The following is a 17,120-nucleotide window of genomic DNA, read 5'->3' on the forward strand; positions in this document are numbered from 1 at the left end:
CACAGCGATCTGAATTGATTGCATATTCAGTATACCGTCCATTTAGAGCCCAGTGCGCATGAGCTGGTGAGGTCACTGGCAGCAGAAATAGTAAATATCTAATAAATGGTGCACATTTCGGTGATATTCCTTGTACCTACAGGTAAGCATTATTGTAGCATACCTCCCAACTTTTTGAGATGGGAATGAGGGACACCTATCAGCAAAAGAATCAGGCATAGGACACACCCCTTAAAGGAGAATTGTACAAAAAAACTGATAAACCCACATGTGCTTTTTTACCACTACTATTTGTATATATTGGCTTTTGGAATTTACAAATGCAGCAATTTAGAATTGGATGAAAGGTTTAGCGCTGGGAAACACTTTTTGATGGATGCAAAGTGCATTTTTATATAGATCAGACCAAAATGAGGGACAAATGAAGAGGAAAGGGGGACAGAGGGACAGGGACAGTTGGGATGTTATAGGCCTACCTGTAAGTGCAAGTCACCAAGCAGTGTTTACTACCGCTGGAGGTGCAGGATCACGTGAACGGAGTCTATTACAAAACATAAGTACACCTTTTTTTATTCTGGTTAGTCAGCATAGGTAGGAGAGAACATTTTTAAGAATTGTTAGATTTTGGCTTTTCTTCCACTTTTACCCATTGGTTCACACTTGGAATTGTTTTTACATTTGAGTCAAGGTTCCTTTTAAAGTGGATGTAAACCCACCCTCATCCTTTCTAAACTACTGCCGTACTGCTGTTCTATAAGGATATAGATGCCTCCTGTATGTATCCTTACCTGTCAAATGTCTCCCCTCTGTCTGTTATAAGAACTGAAAAACTGCAGATTCTGTGGGTGAGTCTGTTGTCTGGAGCTCAGTGGGTGAAGTCGTGATGTCAGTAGACTCCCCGCCCACCTCTACACTCCCCTTGTCAACATGCATTTTCTCCTGTGTATTCCTTACACTAAATTCTGCTATGATCAGTAACATTCAGTCAAAATCCAGAAAAGTAACCACATGACTTCAAAAAAGGAGTGGGGGTGGGAATTAAAAAATAACACCTGTCTCAGGCTAGTGCATGAGATGTGTAACTAACCTGTCCTTCACAGGAAGGGGGAAGAACGGACAAAAGTTTTCTCCTGTTTGTTCGTTTTAGCTCACTGAACAATAAAAGAGGATTGCTCAGAGCTGGGTTAACTCTGTGGCAAGACTGGGCACAGACGATAGGAAATCTTATACTCTACATTGTGACTGCAAAAATAAATAAATTCGGGTTTACATCCACTTTAAAGCTTAACCACACGCTTCAGGCAAGTACGTCTTGTTGTCTGATCCCTTCCTAGCAGTTGTGGAGGGACAAGAACATATGTGAGTGTTTAAAAACTATAAAGATCTCAAAGAACAGAGCTTCCTATCTCCTCTAAGATTTCGACAGTTACAATATATCAGTGTGTAGATTGAAGTCCTGGTTGCAAGTTTCTAATATACATCCCTATCTAATTCTGTATCATTCTGAGAGGTGAAAACATAATGCAGAGACTGATTTAACCACTTCCCGACCTCCTCATGTACATATACGTCAGCAGAATGGCACGGACAGGCACATGTACGTCCTCTGCTAGACGTGGGTGGGGGGTCCGATCGGGACCCCCCCCCCGGTACATGCGGAGGTCGGGTCCGCTCGGGGAGCGATCCGGGACGACGGCGCGGCTATTTGTTTTTAGCCGCTCCGTCGCGATCGCTCCCCGGAGCTGAAGAACGGGGAGAGCCGTGTGTAAACACGGCTTCCCCGTGCTTCACTATGGCGGCGCATCGATCGGGTGATCCCCTTTTATAGGGGAGATCCGATCGATGATGTCATTCCTACAGCCACACCCCCCTACACTAGTAAACACACACACAGTGATCCCTAAATGTTACAGCGCCCCCTGTGTTTAACTCCCAAACTGCAACTGTCATTTTCACAATAAACAATGCAATTTAAATGCATTTTTTGCTGTGAAAATGACAATGGTCCCAAAAATGTGTCAAAATTGTCCGAAGTGTCCGCCATAATGTCGCAGTCACGAAAAAAATCGCTGATCGCCGCCATTAGTAGTAAAAAAAAAAAAAAAAAAAAACTATCCCCTATTTTGTAAACGCTATACATTTTGCGCAAACCAACCGATAAACGATTATTGCGATTTTTTTTTTACCAAAAATAGGTAGAAGAATACGTATCGGCCTAAACTGAGGAAAAAAAAATAATTATATATGTTTTTGGGGGATATTTATTACAGCAAAAAGTAAAAAATATAGAATTTTTTTCAAAATTGTCGCTCTATTTTTGTTTATAGCGCAAAAAATAAAAACCGCAGAGGTGATCAAATACCACCAAAAGAAAGCTCTATTTGTGGGGAAAAAAGGACGCCAATTTTGTTTGGGAGCCACGTCGCACGACCGCGCAATTGTCTGTTAAAGCGACGCAGTCCCGAACTGTAAAAACCCCTTGGGTCTTTAGGCAGCAATATGGTCCGGGGCTTAAGTGGTTAATGAGCATAGAAGAGACTATGACCACTAATGTGGACCTTGCATTAAATTGCATTTTTCACATTAAGTACATGTCTACCAAATAGTGCAAGTATTATTTACAGGTGCACACATTTGGAGGAATGAACATAGTGGTGCAGGCTTTAGGTCTGCACCACTCCTCTAAGCTGAGAAAACAGAGCAGATCCTTCTGCCAATTAACAAAAGGGGCTCAAACCTCTTTGTTAATATGAAGTGATCTGCTGCTTGTTTTAGGCTCCTTTCACACTAGCCATCTCCAAAGCTGCGCGATTTTCAGTACAGCTTTGGGGACCAACTTTGATATGAATTTGAAGTGACTTTAATGAAGTTGTTAAAGTCGGATCAAAGTAGTGCAGGAAGTCAAGAACCTTTTGTTAATTGAAAACGGTGCTCATAGCGATACATGGCATTTCGCATATCCTGCGACTTGGGGTTGCACAAGTGTGAAAGGAGCCTTATGCTGTTTAGCTGTAGCTGCGTGTTCTGATCACCCTTTCTACTCAGCTGAGTACAAGAGATTAGAGGAAGGTTCCTCTGCTCGTGAGGTATGATCACTCTATGAGAAAAGAGAGAGATGTGAGCTGCCTGATGACACACCCCATACATCAAGTCCGACTAGGCAAGGATCTGCGTCCTTTTTCTATACTGAAAACTGCACCAACACCTTTTGTTAATTTTGGAGTGTACCCTGCACCAGTATTTCACTCTGTGATAAAAACTGCAGAGGGTGGAGCAGAGAGATCTGAAACGGGTCTATCTACTTTGTTAATGTGGCGCACATCTCAAACAACCATTTCCTGCACCATTATAATGGCACAGAAATCCTTTTTTCCCTGAAAGATGCTTTTTGAGAGAGAGATGGATTATGGAATCCCCCATGCCTGTCTGTTCTTGGCTGTGATTACAAATGACGCCGTTTGGCCGCAGCATGTGTGTGCAGCGCAGTCGTGGGTTGCTCATGCTTCTTATAGACTTCTATCAGAGCGTGCATTTGTGGTGCGTTTTCTAAAATTGTACTAAAGATGCAGCATGCAGGACTTTTTGGCGCACTTTCAGAGAACGCATCAGAAATGCAGAAGCCTGTGGGAAAGTACGGGTAACCTGCATGAAAACCACGGGCATGCTGCGCTGCAAGCACACCGTTTCCAAACTGAAGCACACCAGTGTGAACCCGGCATAAAGCCTCTAACCTTGCAACTTGCTTCAGCGTTGCAGTCTGATCACTGGGGGATAAGAGATTGAGAAAATGCTTTTGTCTGCCAGCAGCAGACTGATGACAACATCTCAGACTTGGCAGTCACTGACTGGAGCTGTAAAGCATCTTTTTATGATAAAAGTTGAAGATTTTCTTTAAAAATACTATTGCTTATTGTGACATGACTTGAGTATATTCATGCAGACCTGTCATTATGGATGCCTTTTAAACCCTTTTTTTTCCTTTTTAGCCTGTATCATTATCTGACCGGGAAGTGATTTCACGGCTGAGAAATTGCATTCTGGCGCTAGCTGCTCAGAAGATGTTACTGTATGACACCAGCGTCCTGTACTGCTATGAAGCATCTTTAACCCACCAGGTGCGTCTCACACACAGTGTCTGCCTTGCTTTGAACCATACAGTCATCTTTTACATCTGGGGCAGTAAAATGTTAAAGGGGGACCAAGTCCACCTGTTTCTTATTGGTTATTATGGTCACTATTTTCCAGTACAATTGTATATATTTTTTTCCTTTGCAAGCAGTTTTTGATTCTGTCTGTGCACCCCAAACAGCATGGCTACATTAGCACTGGGATTTAAATTCTTTGGATTTACATTTAATAACCTGGGAAGCCTCCCGTATGCCTTCACCCTTATATCCCAGAACTCTATCTGACTTTTATGTGCTGTCTAAACACTTGCCCCTCCCATTACATTTGCGTGCGACCTAAATTGTTGTAAGAAGCCCACTCACATAATCTATATATATATAAAACTCAACGTGTCTGTGTGTGTATGTATGTATGTATGTTCCAGCATCACGTCCAAACGGCTAAAGATATTAACATGAAACTTGGCACACATGTTACTTATATGTCAGCAACAAACATAGGACAGGTGGTTTAACCCTTACCCACCCCCATTTGCCATGGTCGGGGTTTTTCTTTAAAGTCCCATTCAACTCTATGGGAAATACATGTTACTTCATAACTTCCAAACGGCTGTAGATATTTCGATAACACTTGGTCACATGTTACTTATATGTCCACTTAAACTATAGGATAGTTAATTTATCCCTTAACTACCCCCATTTGTGAGGGTCGGGGTTTTTGTTTAAAGTCCCATGCAAATCAATGGGAAATGTATGTTCCCACATAACTTCTGTACGCCTGGAGATATTTCAATAATACCTGGTACACATATGACAGTTAAATTAACCCTTACCTACACCCTTATATAAAAGATGGGTATATTTATATTACTATGATTTTCCTCCCCAAAAGGTTAAGATAGGAAGACCGGGCAACGCCGGGTATTCAGCTAGTTTTGTAATAAAAACATCTTTGCCATTCTTGAGCTTCTCTCCAACCACTTTGCATTTTTTATATACCGTATTTATCTTCATATAGCGCACACCGGCGTATAGCACGCACCCCCAACCTAGAAGGGAAATTTCAGGAAAAAAAAGAAAATACTTAGTTTGAATGCCCCTCGTTGGTGTATTGCCAGGCGTCCATAGGCGGCCTTGTCCGATCCGGCGTCGGTCTGCGGCCTTGGTGGTGTCCTCCCTGCATCTCCCGCGCTGTTTTTGAGCCGATCCCCGCTTCCCGCGCTGTTTGAACGCCGCCGCTGACATACAGTGATGAAAATAGGTATTTGAACACCCTGCTATTTTGCAAGTTCTACCACTTGGAAATCATGGAGGGGTCTGAAATTGTTATCGTAGGTGCATGTCCACTGTGAGAGACATAATCAAAAAAAAAAAATCCAGAAATCACAATGTATGATTTTCTCAAATCGCCTTTCAGGACAACCTTGGAGAGAGCGCAGCTCCGCCTCTTCTGTAGGAAACACCCACAGGCTTTAAATCCCTCCTCTTCCACCATGGCTTCAGTTATTGTGTTTCCTCCGCCATGGTGGAAGCATCAGGTTGGAGCCAGGGAGCTGCGTTCTCTCCAAGGCTGGAGACAGGCTTTTCCCTCATTGTTTTACCTTTTTTAAGGTGGTGACTGAACCATCCCAGCTCCTCCGCTGTACCTTTAAGGGGGGATGCTCCGGAGTCCTCTGGTCTCGCCTGCTCACGGGAGCTTTAGGATCCATAGGGGACGCTGCGTCTGGTGCCCGGAGTCCGCAGGTTTTGACCCCGGTGGTCGGGCAGGTACCGTTTCTTTCAAGAAACATGTCCTGCATGTCGGTTCCGGGTCCCGGTCTGGCGGGTGACGTCACGCCGGCGACGCGGCGTTTCCTGTGGAGGCGTGGCGCTCGTGGCTCCTGGCGCCTGGAACGCAGGGACTGGAGGGCGGGTTCTCTGACCGGCGCTTCCGTTTCCGGCTCCTACTGATGACGCGGAGCCCGGGAAATTCAAAAGCCCAGCGTTTTCCTCTACAGCTGTCTCTCTGCAATGGAGGAAAGAGTTACAGCGATGGCGGATGCAGGCGCCGTCAGCACCGGTCAGGCCCAGGTAAGAGGGGTACATTGGTGCCTTTATTCTTATCCTTATGGGCTTTCTATTGTGTTTGGTTGTTTTCCTCCTTATGGGAGCCTGCTCTGCTCTGATGGAAGCCTATGCTGGGCCATCTAGCAGAAACTCTGGTGGTTGCTATGTTCTATCTTTCTTCTTAAAGGGGACATTTTTTCACTCTGGTGGTGGTATTAGCACGGTGGTGGTTTCCCTTGCTTAGCTAAGAGAGCTTTGATTTAAGTCAGTTTAATTTCTCGTTTCAGGAGAAAACTGCTAGTAAATCTAAACCAGCAAATCCACCAAGCCAAAGGAAATGTCCTTCCTGTAAAAACCCTTTGAGAGACTCTTGGCAGAAAGCCATGTGTAGATCATGTATTAAAGACATAGTTGAAGAGGAATCTTCTCAGCAAATTAAAGAATTATTTTCATCTGTCAAGGAACTCTCAGACTCACTTAGTTCTGTGAAATCCATGCTAGTGCAGAGTGCGGTCCATACTGAGCCCCAGCAACCACCAGCAAGCCCAAGAGCTTCCACCTCCAGGCCGGTAGTGGTGGACTCTGGGGATGAGGGGACAAGTACTCTTCCCTCACTTGTAGACTCTGAGGAAGAGGAAGAAGAGGATACAGGCAGAACCTCTAAATATAAATTATCCCTGGAGGATGTGGATGAACTTTTAGGTGCAATCTACACTACCCTTGACATTCAGGAGGAAAGAGTACAACTATCAGTCCATGATAAAATGTACCAGGGTATGGATGACTCCAAACATAGAGTTTTTCCTGTCCATAAAGTGTTATCTGACACAGTTAAGAAAGAATGGAAAGACCCGGAAAAAGGTCCCTTCCTTCCTAAATCTCTTAAGAGAAGATTTCCCTTTGAAAACAAAGAAACTGAGGTTTGGAATAAGAAACCCAGAGTGGATGCTGCCTTTTCACAGGTTTCTAGAAGGACAGATCTGGCCTTTGAAGACATGGGGGTCTTGAAAGATGCGATGGACAAAAGAGCAGATGCTCTCCTTAAAAAAGCTTGGGACTCCGCATCCGCCAGCCTTAAACCAGCCATGGCTTCCACGGTGGTAGCAAGAAACCTGGAATGCTGGGTAGAGAAACTGAAGGGCCACATTGAAGCAGGCACCCATAGGAAAGACCTTTTAGACTCCTTTCCTCTAATCCTTAATGCAATTAAATACATGGCTGATGCATCAGCCGAATCAATTAAAATGGCAGCCAGATCCTCAGCACTTGTCAATTCAGCTAGGCGTGCAGTCTGGCTAAAAACGTGGTCAGGGGATACAGCCTCAAAGATTAAACTTTGTGGCATCCCTTTTTCAGGGGATTTTCTTTTTGGGCCAGACCTGGAAACAGTCTTAGATAGAACGGCCGATAAAAAGAAGGCTTTCCCAGCCAAGAAGAAACAGACGTTTAAAAAGAATTTTCGTGCTGTTCAACAACCCTACAAAAATAGAGAAGATGTCAACAAAAAACGTTGGATTCCTCAAAAGGGTAGGGGAAGAGGTGGGGTTCTCTTCAGATCTCCTCCAGATCAAAACCCTAAAGACAAATGACGTAACTACTCCAGTAGGGGGAAGACTGTCATCCTTTCTCCCTCAGTGGAGTCAAATATCCACAAGTCCTTTCGTGAAGAACATCATTTCACAAGGTTACAAACTGGAATTCTCGGAATGTCCGCCAAGCAGGTTTTACATTACAGCCCTTCCAAGAGACCAAGAAAAGGCTTCGGCCATGATGAACCTTTTACAGGATCTGATTCAACAAGAAGTCATTGTCCAGGTCCCGAAACAGCAGGAGGGTCGGGGGTTTTATTCCCATATATTTCTTGTAAAAAAACCTTCAGGCAAATACCGGTTGATTCTGAATCTAAAGATCCTGAACAGATCAATACGGTACAAACACTTCCGTATGGACACAATTTACTCCATCACAAAACTGTTGTCTCCAGGTTGCTTCATGGCATCCCTGGACCTAAGGGATGCCTATTTACATGTGCCAATAGCACCAGCCTCCCAAAAGTTCCTTCGCCTAGCCATCAATCTGGGAACATCAGTATGGCATCTCCAATTCAGGGCCCTACCATTTGGCCTGTCATCTTCCCCCAGAGTTTTCACAAAGATTATGGCGGAAGCCCTGGAGCCTCTAAAACTGAGGGGGATCTCGGTCGTGCCATACCTGGACGACCTATTATTCTTCGCAGATTCCAGGGATCAGCTTGTGACGAACCTCCAAACGTCACAGACTCATCTCAAAAATCTAGGTTGGATTTTGAACTTAGAAAAATCGCATCTAGATCCCTCTCGGGAGATGAGGTTTCTGGGCTACACCCTAAACTCAGTAGTGCAAAAAGTGTTCCTGCCTCAGGAAAAGATAGACAAAATCTTTTCAGCAGTGGGTCAGATCCAGACGAACCTTTCAGTACCAGTCAGAACAGTTATGTCAGTTCTGGGCCTTCTTACAGCTACAATTCCGGCAGTCCAGTGGGCAAGACTGCATTCCAGACCACTTCAGAAAAACATCTTGCAGGTCTGGTCACACCAGGTGCCGTTCGAGAAGCGTTTCAGACTTTCTACGAAAGTGAAACGAGCACTATGGTGGTGGAGGGACCCTTCCAATCTAACGAAGGGTCTCCCATGGTTTTTTCCCCTGGACAAGCGTCTAACAACCGACGCAAGCTCCTGGGGTTGGGGAGCCCACCTGGAGGGTCAAACCGCTCAAGGCAAGTGGTCAAAAATAGAGGCAAGAAAATCGTCAAATTGGCGAGAATTGAAAGCCATTCATTTGGGTCTGATAGCTTTTCAACAGGAGGTCAAAGGACATCATGTACAGATTCTGTCAGACAATACGACAGCAGTGATCTATGTGCTAAAGCAAGGGGGAACCAGGAGCCAAGGGCTCATGGACTTAGCCAATCATCTTCTGTCATGGGCGGAAATAAATGTGGCCTCCCTATCGGCAGTCCACCTGAAGGGATCACAAAATCTCCTAGCAGATCTGCTAAGCAGAAAAAGAGTGGTGGAAGCAGAATGGAGTCTGAACCAGGAGGTGTTCGATATAATATCGGAGGAATGGGGACATCCCCAAGTGGACCTATTTTCAAGTCAACAAAATGCGAAGGTCCAGGAATTCTTTTCAATTCACAGAATGGATCAGGCAGTGGGGATAGATGCCCTGGCACACCCATGGAATTACCGGCTGTGTTACGCCTTTCCCCCTTTTCCACTAATCCCTCTGGTCCTAAGGAAATTCAGGGAGGAGAACACCAACTTGCTTCTGATCGCTCCTTTTTGGCCAAAAAGGCCTTGGTTTGCAACACTTTTGAACCTGGCCTCAAAACCTCCCTGGAGATTACCATACAGGAAGGATCTATTGACACAGGGCTCTGTGTGCCATCCGGAAGCAAGCAGGCTACATCTAACTGCTTGGTTTCTGAAGAAGACCTTCTAAAATCTAAAGGACTTTCTGATAAAGTAGTTAAAACTCTACTATCAAGTAGAAAAGAGGTAACTAGGTCCATCTACCTCAAGGTATGGAAGAAATTTAACTCTTGGTGTTCTTCCAAAAGTTTCGAAATCAAGAGTACTATTTCAGTTCTGGAATTTCTCCATGAAGGAATGGAGAAAGGTCTAGCCGCCAGCACCCTGAAAACACAGGTAGCGGCTCTCTCAGTTTATCTTGAAAGATCTTTATCCAAAGAAACTTTAATTTCTAGATTTTTTAGGGCTCTGGCTCGAAATAGACCGATAGCCCTCAAAGTTTTCCCTTGTTGGGACTTATCTATTGTTTTGCAAGGTCTCACGGGAGCTCCGTTTGAACCTTTACAGAGTGCATCGTTAAAAAGTTTAGTTCTCAAAACAATTTTTTTAGTTGCCATTACATCAGCAAGGAGAATCAGTGAGCTCCAAGCTCTAGCAATTAAGGAACCCTTCCTTAGAGTTTTGCCAGACCGAGTGGTCCTTCAAACGGATCCAGCCTTCCTACCGAAAGTGGCCTCAACTTTCCATCGGTCGCAAGAAATAATTCTACCAACATTTTCCTCAGTTCCGGCTAATGCAGGAGAAGAAGCTTTCCATACACTGGATGTAAGGAGATGTCTGTTACAGTTCCTTTCCGTCACCAAGGTGTTCAGGAAATCAAACGCTCTTTTTGTGGTATTCTCTGGTTCCCGTAAAGGGGAAAAAGCTTCTAAGAGTACGCTCGGTAGATGGCTTAGACAAGCAATTTCTGAAGCCTATCAAGCAAAAGGAGAAGTTCCTCCTTCTGGGATCGCTGCTCACTCTACAAGGTCAACCGCAGTTTCCTGGGCCGAAAGGGCCGGTGCTACGCCTGATCAGATCTGTAAGGCTGCTACTTGGTCCAGTTTCTCAACTTTTATTCGGCACTACAGGTTGGACTTGCTGTCGGCCGCAGATCAAGCCTTCGGCAGGAAGGTACTGCAGGCAGTAGTCCCACCCTAGGGTAAGTTACTTGGTTATCCTCTCCAAGGTTGTCCTGAAAGGCGATTTGAGAAAGGCCTAGTTAGACTTACCGGTGACGGTATTTCTAAGAGCCTTTCAGGACAACCGCTATTTCCCTCCCTAAATGTGTATAAAAAAGTAAAGTATATATCTATCATGGTGTTGTGGTTCTCTGTGCTTTGTTTTCCAGTGCCGGAGGCCACACAATAACTGAAGCCATGGTGGAAGAGGAGGGATTTAAAGCCTGTGGGTGTTTCCTACAGAAGAGGCGGAGCTGCGCTCTCTCCAAGGTTGTCCTGAAAGGCTCTTAGAAATACCGTCACCGGTAAGTCTAACTAGGCCTTTTTTAACTATTTATTTGTATGATACAGCTGCAAATAAGTATTTGAACACCTGAGAAAATCAATGTTAACATTTGGTACAGTAGCCTTTGTTTGCAATTACAGAGGTCAAACGTTTCTTGTAGTTTTTCACCAGGTTTGCACACACTGGAGGAGGGATTTTGGTCCACTCCTCCACACAGATCTTCTCTAGATCAGTCAGGTTTCTGGGCTGTCGCTGAGAAACACGGAGTTTGAGCTCCCTCCAAAGATTCTCTATTGGGTTTAGGTCTGGAGACTGGCTAGGCCACGCCAGAACCTTGATATGCTTCTTACAGAGCCACTCCTTGGTTATCCTGGCTGTGTGCTTCGGGTCATTGTCATGTTGGAAGACCCAGCCTCGACCCATCTTCAAAGCTCTGAGGGAAGGAGGTTGTTGCCCAAAATCTCGCAATACATGGCCCCGGTCATCCTCTCCTTAATACAGTGCAGTCGCCCTGTCCCATGTGCAGAAAAACACCCCCAAAGCATGATGCTACCACCCCCATGCTTCACAGTAGGGATGGTGTTCTTGGGATGGTACTCATCATTCTTCTTCCTCCAAACACGGTTAGTGGAATTATGACCAAAAAGTTCTATTTTGGTCTCATCTGACCACATGACTTTCTCCCATGACTCCTCTGGATCATCCAAATGGTCATTGGCAAACTTAAGACGGGCCTTGACATGTGCTGGTTTAAGCAGGGGAACCTTCCGTGCCATGCATGATTTCAAACCATGACGTCTTAGTGTATTACCAACAGTAACCTTGGAAACGGTGGTCCCAGCTCTTTTCAGGTCATTGACCAGCTCCTCCCGTGTAGTCCTGGGCTGATTTCTCACCTTTCTTAGGATCATTGAGACCCCACGAGGTGAGATTTTGCATGGAGCCCCAGTCCGAGGGAGATTGACAGTCATGTTTAGCTTCTTCCATTTTCTAATGATTGCTCCAACAGTGGACCTTTTTTCACCAAGCTGCTTGGCAATTTCCCCGTAGCCCTTTCCAGCCTTGTGGAGGTGTACAATTTTGTCTCTAGTGTCTTTGGACAGCTCTTTGGTCTTGGCCATGTTAGTAGTTGGATTCTTACTGATTGTATGGGGTGGACAGGTGTCTTTATGCAGCTAATGACCTCAAACAGGTGCATCTAATTTAGGATAATAAATGGAGTGGAGGTGGACATTTTAAAGGCAGACTAACAGGTCTTTGAGGGTCAGAATTCTAGCTGATAGACAGGTGTTCAAATACTTATTTGCAGCTGTATCATACAAATAAATAGTTAAAAAATCATAAATTGTGATTTCTGGAATTATTTTTTTTTTGATTATGTCTCTCACAGTGGACATGCACCTACGATGACAATTTCAGACCCCTCCATGATTTCCAAGTGGGAGAACTTGCAAAATAGCAGGGTGTTCAAATACTTATTTTCCTCACTGTATACCGAACGCAGTACACTCAGGCACGCTCAGCTCTACTCGCATAAAGGCTAGGAGGCGGCACAGGGTGTGACCGCGAGCGGAGCCGAGCCTGGAAGAGTGTACTGCGCTCGGTATATGTCGGCGGCGGCGTTCAAACACAGCGCGGGTATCGGCTTATATCGCGCACCCACAATTTTCCCCTTATTTTAAGTGGAAAAAGTGCGCGGTATACGCCGATAAATACGGTATAGTGTTATTCTGTACTTTCCAAATATGCTGCAGAAATCTCCCTCCACTGAGTCTGGCTGCAACCATTTTAACTGTAGGCAGCTGAAGCTGCTGCCTGTTCACTTCCTGGATTTACACAGAGGCGCACCTCCAGCTTTGCAGCTTTCATTGGCCCTCTTATGACTCGCCCCCCCCCCATCCTGGCAAACTGTCACAAGAGTGAGAGAGAGAGAGAGCTGTGCATGTTATAAGCCTAGGCTTGTGACCAGTCAAGGAGGAAGTGGGCTGTATAAGGTATTTACTGGCAGAAAACAAATGTTTTATTATCCAAAGTTAAACCCAGGGTAAAAGATTTAATAGATGGAATTATGAAAGAAAATACTGAAGTTCCCTTTTAATTCTACAAGAGCTGCAGATAAAATGTGATATTGGCCATTCTTACTTTTATATTCATTTGTTGTGCAGAGAATGGGGGTATTAGATGTAAAGAAGGATCAGAAAGTTATCACTAGGCATATCTTCATTTCTTTAGTGTACAAAATATGTGGTGTCTGATTTTGTTCAATTTTTACTAAACTGCACATTTAATATGATTTTAATAATTGTTGTAAGAAGCCTGCTGTTTATAGAGCTGAATAGCTTAAGCTGAAATTTACCCATGTGGTAAGAGCAGGTAATCTTTTGTCATCTGTTTACTCCCTATGAAATGTTTGTTTGTAAAACTGATTGTACGTATTGTATAGCACAAATGACCATAAACCCATTGGTTTAAGAACTTAAATTAACTACTTGCTACCCAGGCCAATTCTGGCACTTCACTTCTACATGTAAAAATCTTATTTTTTTTGCTAGAAAATTACTCGGAACCCCCAAACATTTTTTTTAGCAGAATAAAATGGTGGTCGTTGCAACTTTTTATCTCGCACGGTATTTGCACAGTAATTTTTTTAACGCGTTTTTTTTGGGGAATATCGTGCATTAAAAAAAAAACTGTTAAGTTAGCCCAATTTTTTGCATAATGTGAAAGATGTTACGCCGAGTAAATGGATACCTAACATGTCACACTTTTTAAATTGCGCACACTCGTGGAATGGTGCCAAACTTCGGTACTTTAAAATCCTAATAGTCAACGCTTAAATTTATTTTTTATTTTTACAGGTTGCGTGTTTTGAGTTACAGAGGTCTAGCACTAGAATTTATGCTCTTGCTCGAACGTTCGCGGCGATACCTCGTGTGGGCTCAACCTACGTATGCGTTCTGCGCGCACGGACGCTTTAAATTTTTATTTTGTTTACTTTTATTTTTCTATTTTGACACTTTTTTTTTTATAATTTTTATGCTTATTACAAGGAATGTAAACATCCCTTGTAATAGGAATAAAGCATGACGGGTCCTTTTTATAGAGAGATCTGAGGTCTAGAAGTCCCCACATCTCACCTGTAGGCTGGGGAACCTGGAAAAAAAAACAAAAAATTATTTTGGCTTCCCAGCCAAGGCAGCGGGATTTTTTCAAATGCAGAGGACGGGCGTGACCTCATAACATTATGCCCATCCCCTGAAAGATCAGAGATGTCCGGGGGGCCATGTGGCCTGCCAGATTTTCTATGGTCAACTTCAGCATGGACCGAGAAGACCACCAATATGGGGTCAATATGGTCATTTGTGCTATACAATACGTACAGGTGAGCCGGGTGAAGCATCAGAGGGTGGCAGGAGGGGGACATTCCCTCCCGCTGCCTGTAAGAACGATCAAGCCGCAATGATTGTTGCGGTGTAGGGAATCACCGGCTCTAAAGAAGATATCTGAATGATGTCTGTAGCTGCAGGCTTCATTCAGATATCCCCACTCAAAGTCGACGCCGTAATATGGCATCGTTGGGCGGGAAGTGGTTAAAGCTTAAAATTGACCCAGAACTAATATAGTTACAAATTAAATATATTCAGTGGGGTCAGAAAGCAAAAGTACAGCAAATGGCTTTTTTTTTATTACCAGGCTACTGCAGTCCTGAGATTTCCTGTGTGTGTGTGTGTGTGTGTGTGTGTGTGTGTGTGTGTGTGTGTGTGTTTTTTTTTTTTAAACTGTACAGTATTCATAGTCTGGGAGGAATAAGAATACAAAGCTAGAGTGCCCTAGAGAAGAAGCTGGCATATGACTCAATTTGCTAGTGACCATGCAAAATGTTATCGTCCCTTGGGTGATCTTAGCCTTTAAAGCTCGGTATTGCTGAACATTGTGACAGAGCGCTCCCTTCTCACATTGCAGATTAAAGATCTCCTGAAGACAGAGGTAATAGAAGACATAGTGATGGAGACCAGGCAGCGTCTTGTGGACCAGGAAGGCTAATCTCTTTGCTACAGAACAAACTGTTGGAAAAAGGAGCTTGCAGTGCAGATTGGAAGGCTGCCTTGACGAAGTCTGCATTTGCATAAAAACTGCTGAAACAAGCATTCCACACCTGTCATAAATGAATCGTTTGGTTGCAATTACAGGTAGAGAGAGAGAGACACTGCGAGTTCCTAATTAAAACAGCACCCCGTGGAAAAAGGCAGGTGTTTGCTGCTCAGCAGCGGTTCATGGTTTGTATGAATATGGTTACAAAACAATTTACACAAACCACAGGAAAGGAAAGCCTGTTGCTCATAGCAGCCAACCCAGATTTTGCTTTCGTTCTGACATGCAGTTAAGTGACTGCTGCAATTGGGTTTGCTGTGGGTGACATGCATTGCTTTCTGCAGTTTTTATAAACCAACCTTGTTATCTTACTGCACCCCCAAACTCCAGGTTTCCTCATCAAAAGTTGTATTGTTTCTGTCTCTTTTTGTTTTTTTAAGTAAACATTCTTTTGCTAAGATACATGTGTAGTGATTAATTTGATAGAAGAACGTTGGTAGTTCTAACTTATTTTCTGATTTGTGCATGCTTATTTTTGGTCATTGTTTCAAAGTAATAAAGTCGGAGACCAGGGCCGTCTTTCATATTGCTTGGACCCTAGGGAAACACTTTCTTTGGTGCTCCCGAATTCACTTAACTATTTGCATGCGGTGCGGACTCGAGAGGAAGCTGCGTTGGGCCCCACAACAACGACTGGGACCGGGGCAGCTGCCCCTTTTGCCCTGTGTTAAAGACAGCCCTGTCCGAGACAGTTGAGCAACCAGCATTTACAGTGAGTAATTTTTGACTGTTCCTTATAGTCTGGGTTTCCTTTAAAGCCTAAAGCCTAATACATGGGTCAAATTCCAAAAGAATTTTGTTTTAAAATTTAGTAACTGAGAATTTTTGTTAGGGGGCCACAGCAATGGCTGATTTTAGTCCGGCCATAGAATTTGAGTGATCAGGCTTGTTGGACATTTTTTTTTTTTTAAAATTAAGAATTTTCTAATCAATGATGGTAGAATCGTGTGAGAAATATAATCAAAAAAGAAATGCGCATGAGTGCAAGGAAAGAAAATTTCCAGGAAGAAAAGATTCCGACCGTGAAAATTATTTTCTGTAGGAACGAGAGGTAAAATTATAATCAAGGAAGAAGACACTTGAAGGAGATAAGGGAATGATGCTGCGCACCCCAATAATAACAAGAAAAAAGGAAGGTTTCCCCCACTGGGGTTTTCAAGACAGCAGAGCCTAACAAGGTAGCAATAAGGATAGTAAAAACATATATAATTTATTGGTAGAAACTGTAAAGGTTGGACATTTTAACGGTTAAGGTATGAGCTCTGGTGCATGATTAAAATCTCAATACAGAAGAGTGCAAACACTATGCATCGTAGAACATTGCTGGGTATTACAATGTAGATGAATACAAAAGTTTTGATGCGTTTCGATCTTCAGAAGATGCGTTTACAGCGCATATTTACCACACAGGCTGTATTGTATAAGATCACATGACCAGAAATCCTCTAAAACATCTTCATAGGATCCTAAAAACCAGGGCGACAGCCGATCAGTTGTCCACCAGAAGAGGGCGCCACATCGAACCGTGCAATCGAACATCGAACCGTTTCAATACTTTGTGCAGCTTGTTCTGCGGTAATGTAAAATAGCTGTACATTTTTTTTTTTGTTGTGCCTTCCCCCACCCTCTTCAATAATTGTCTCAGAAGTGACACAAGCCTTCCTGTACTGCTGCCCACCTGGGGCTGATCCTGAAGATCTCTCATCCTGTGAAATATAAGATGTAATATAAAACGCACAACTGAAGAATAGATTTTCAGATTCATTTAAAAGCCCAGTTGTGACTTAACAAAAACCACTAGCTAGTTAAGTAGAAAACGGCTTTTATGAAATTTTAGGAGGGAATCTGAACTAAAAGATGTTTTTAAGCAGAGGTCCGCCTAAAAAATATATTAAAAGCCAGCAGCTACAATTACTGCAGCTGCTGACTTTTAATTAATGGATACTTACCTGTCCAGGGTGCCTGCGATGTAGGCAGTCGAAGCTGATAAATCGCT

General features: G+C 43.7%; 1 protein-coding gene across 1 annotated transcript in view; it reads left to right on the forward strand.

Annotated features, from left to right (window-relative positions):
• Positions 1–15,524, forward strand: part of EXOSC2 (exosome component 2) — a 59,269-nt gene extending 43,745 nt beyond the window's left edge. Inside the window, exons 8-9 of the mRNA XM_040324658.1 lie at positions 3,987–4,115; positions 14,936–15,524. Coding sequence (XP_040180592.1) covers positions 3,987–4,115; positions 14,936–15,016 — 210 coding nt within the window. The 3' untranslated portion in view covers positions 15,017–15,524. The remainder of the gene's footprint in view (positions 1–3,986; positions 4,116–14,935) is intronic.
• Positions 15,525–17,120: the final 1,596 nt, after the last annotated feature.

This window comes from Rana temporaria, chromosome 9 (genome assembly GCF_905171775.1).
Source record: "Rana temporaria chromosome 9, aRanTem1.1, whole genome shotgun sequence".
Classification (NCBI taxonomy): domain Eukaryota; kingdom Metazoa; phylum Chordata; class Amphibia; order Anura; family Ranidae; genus Rana; species Rana temporaria.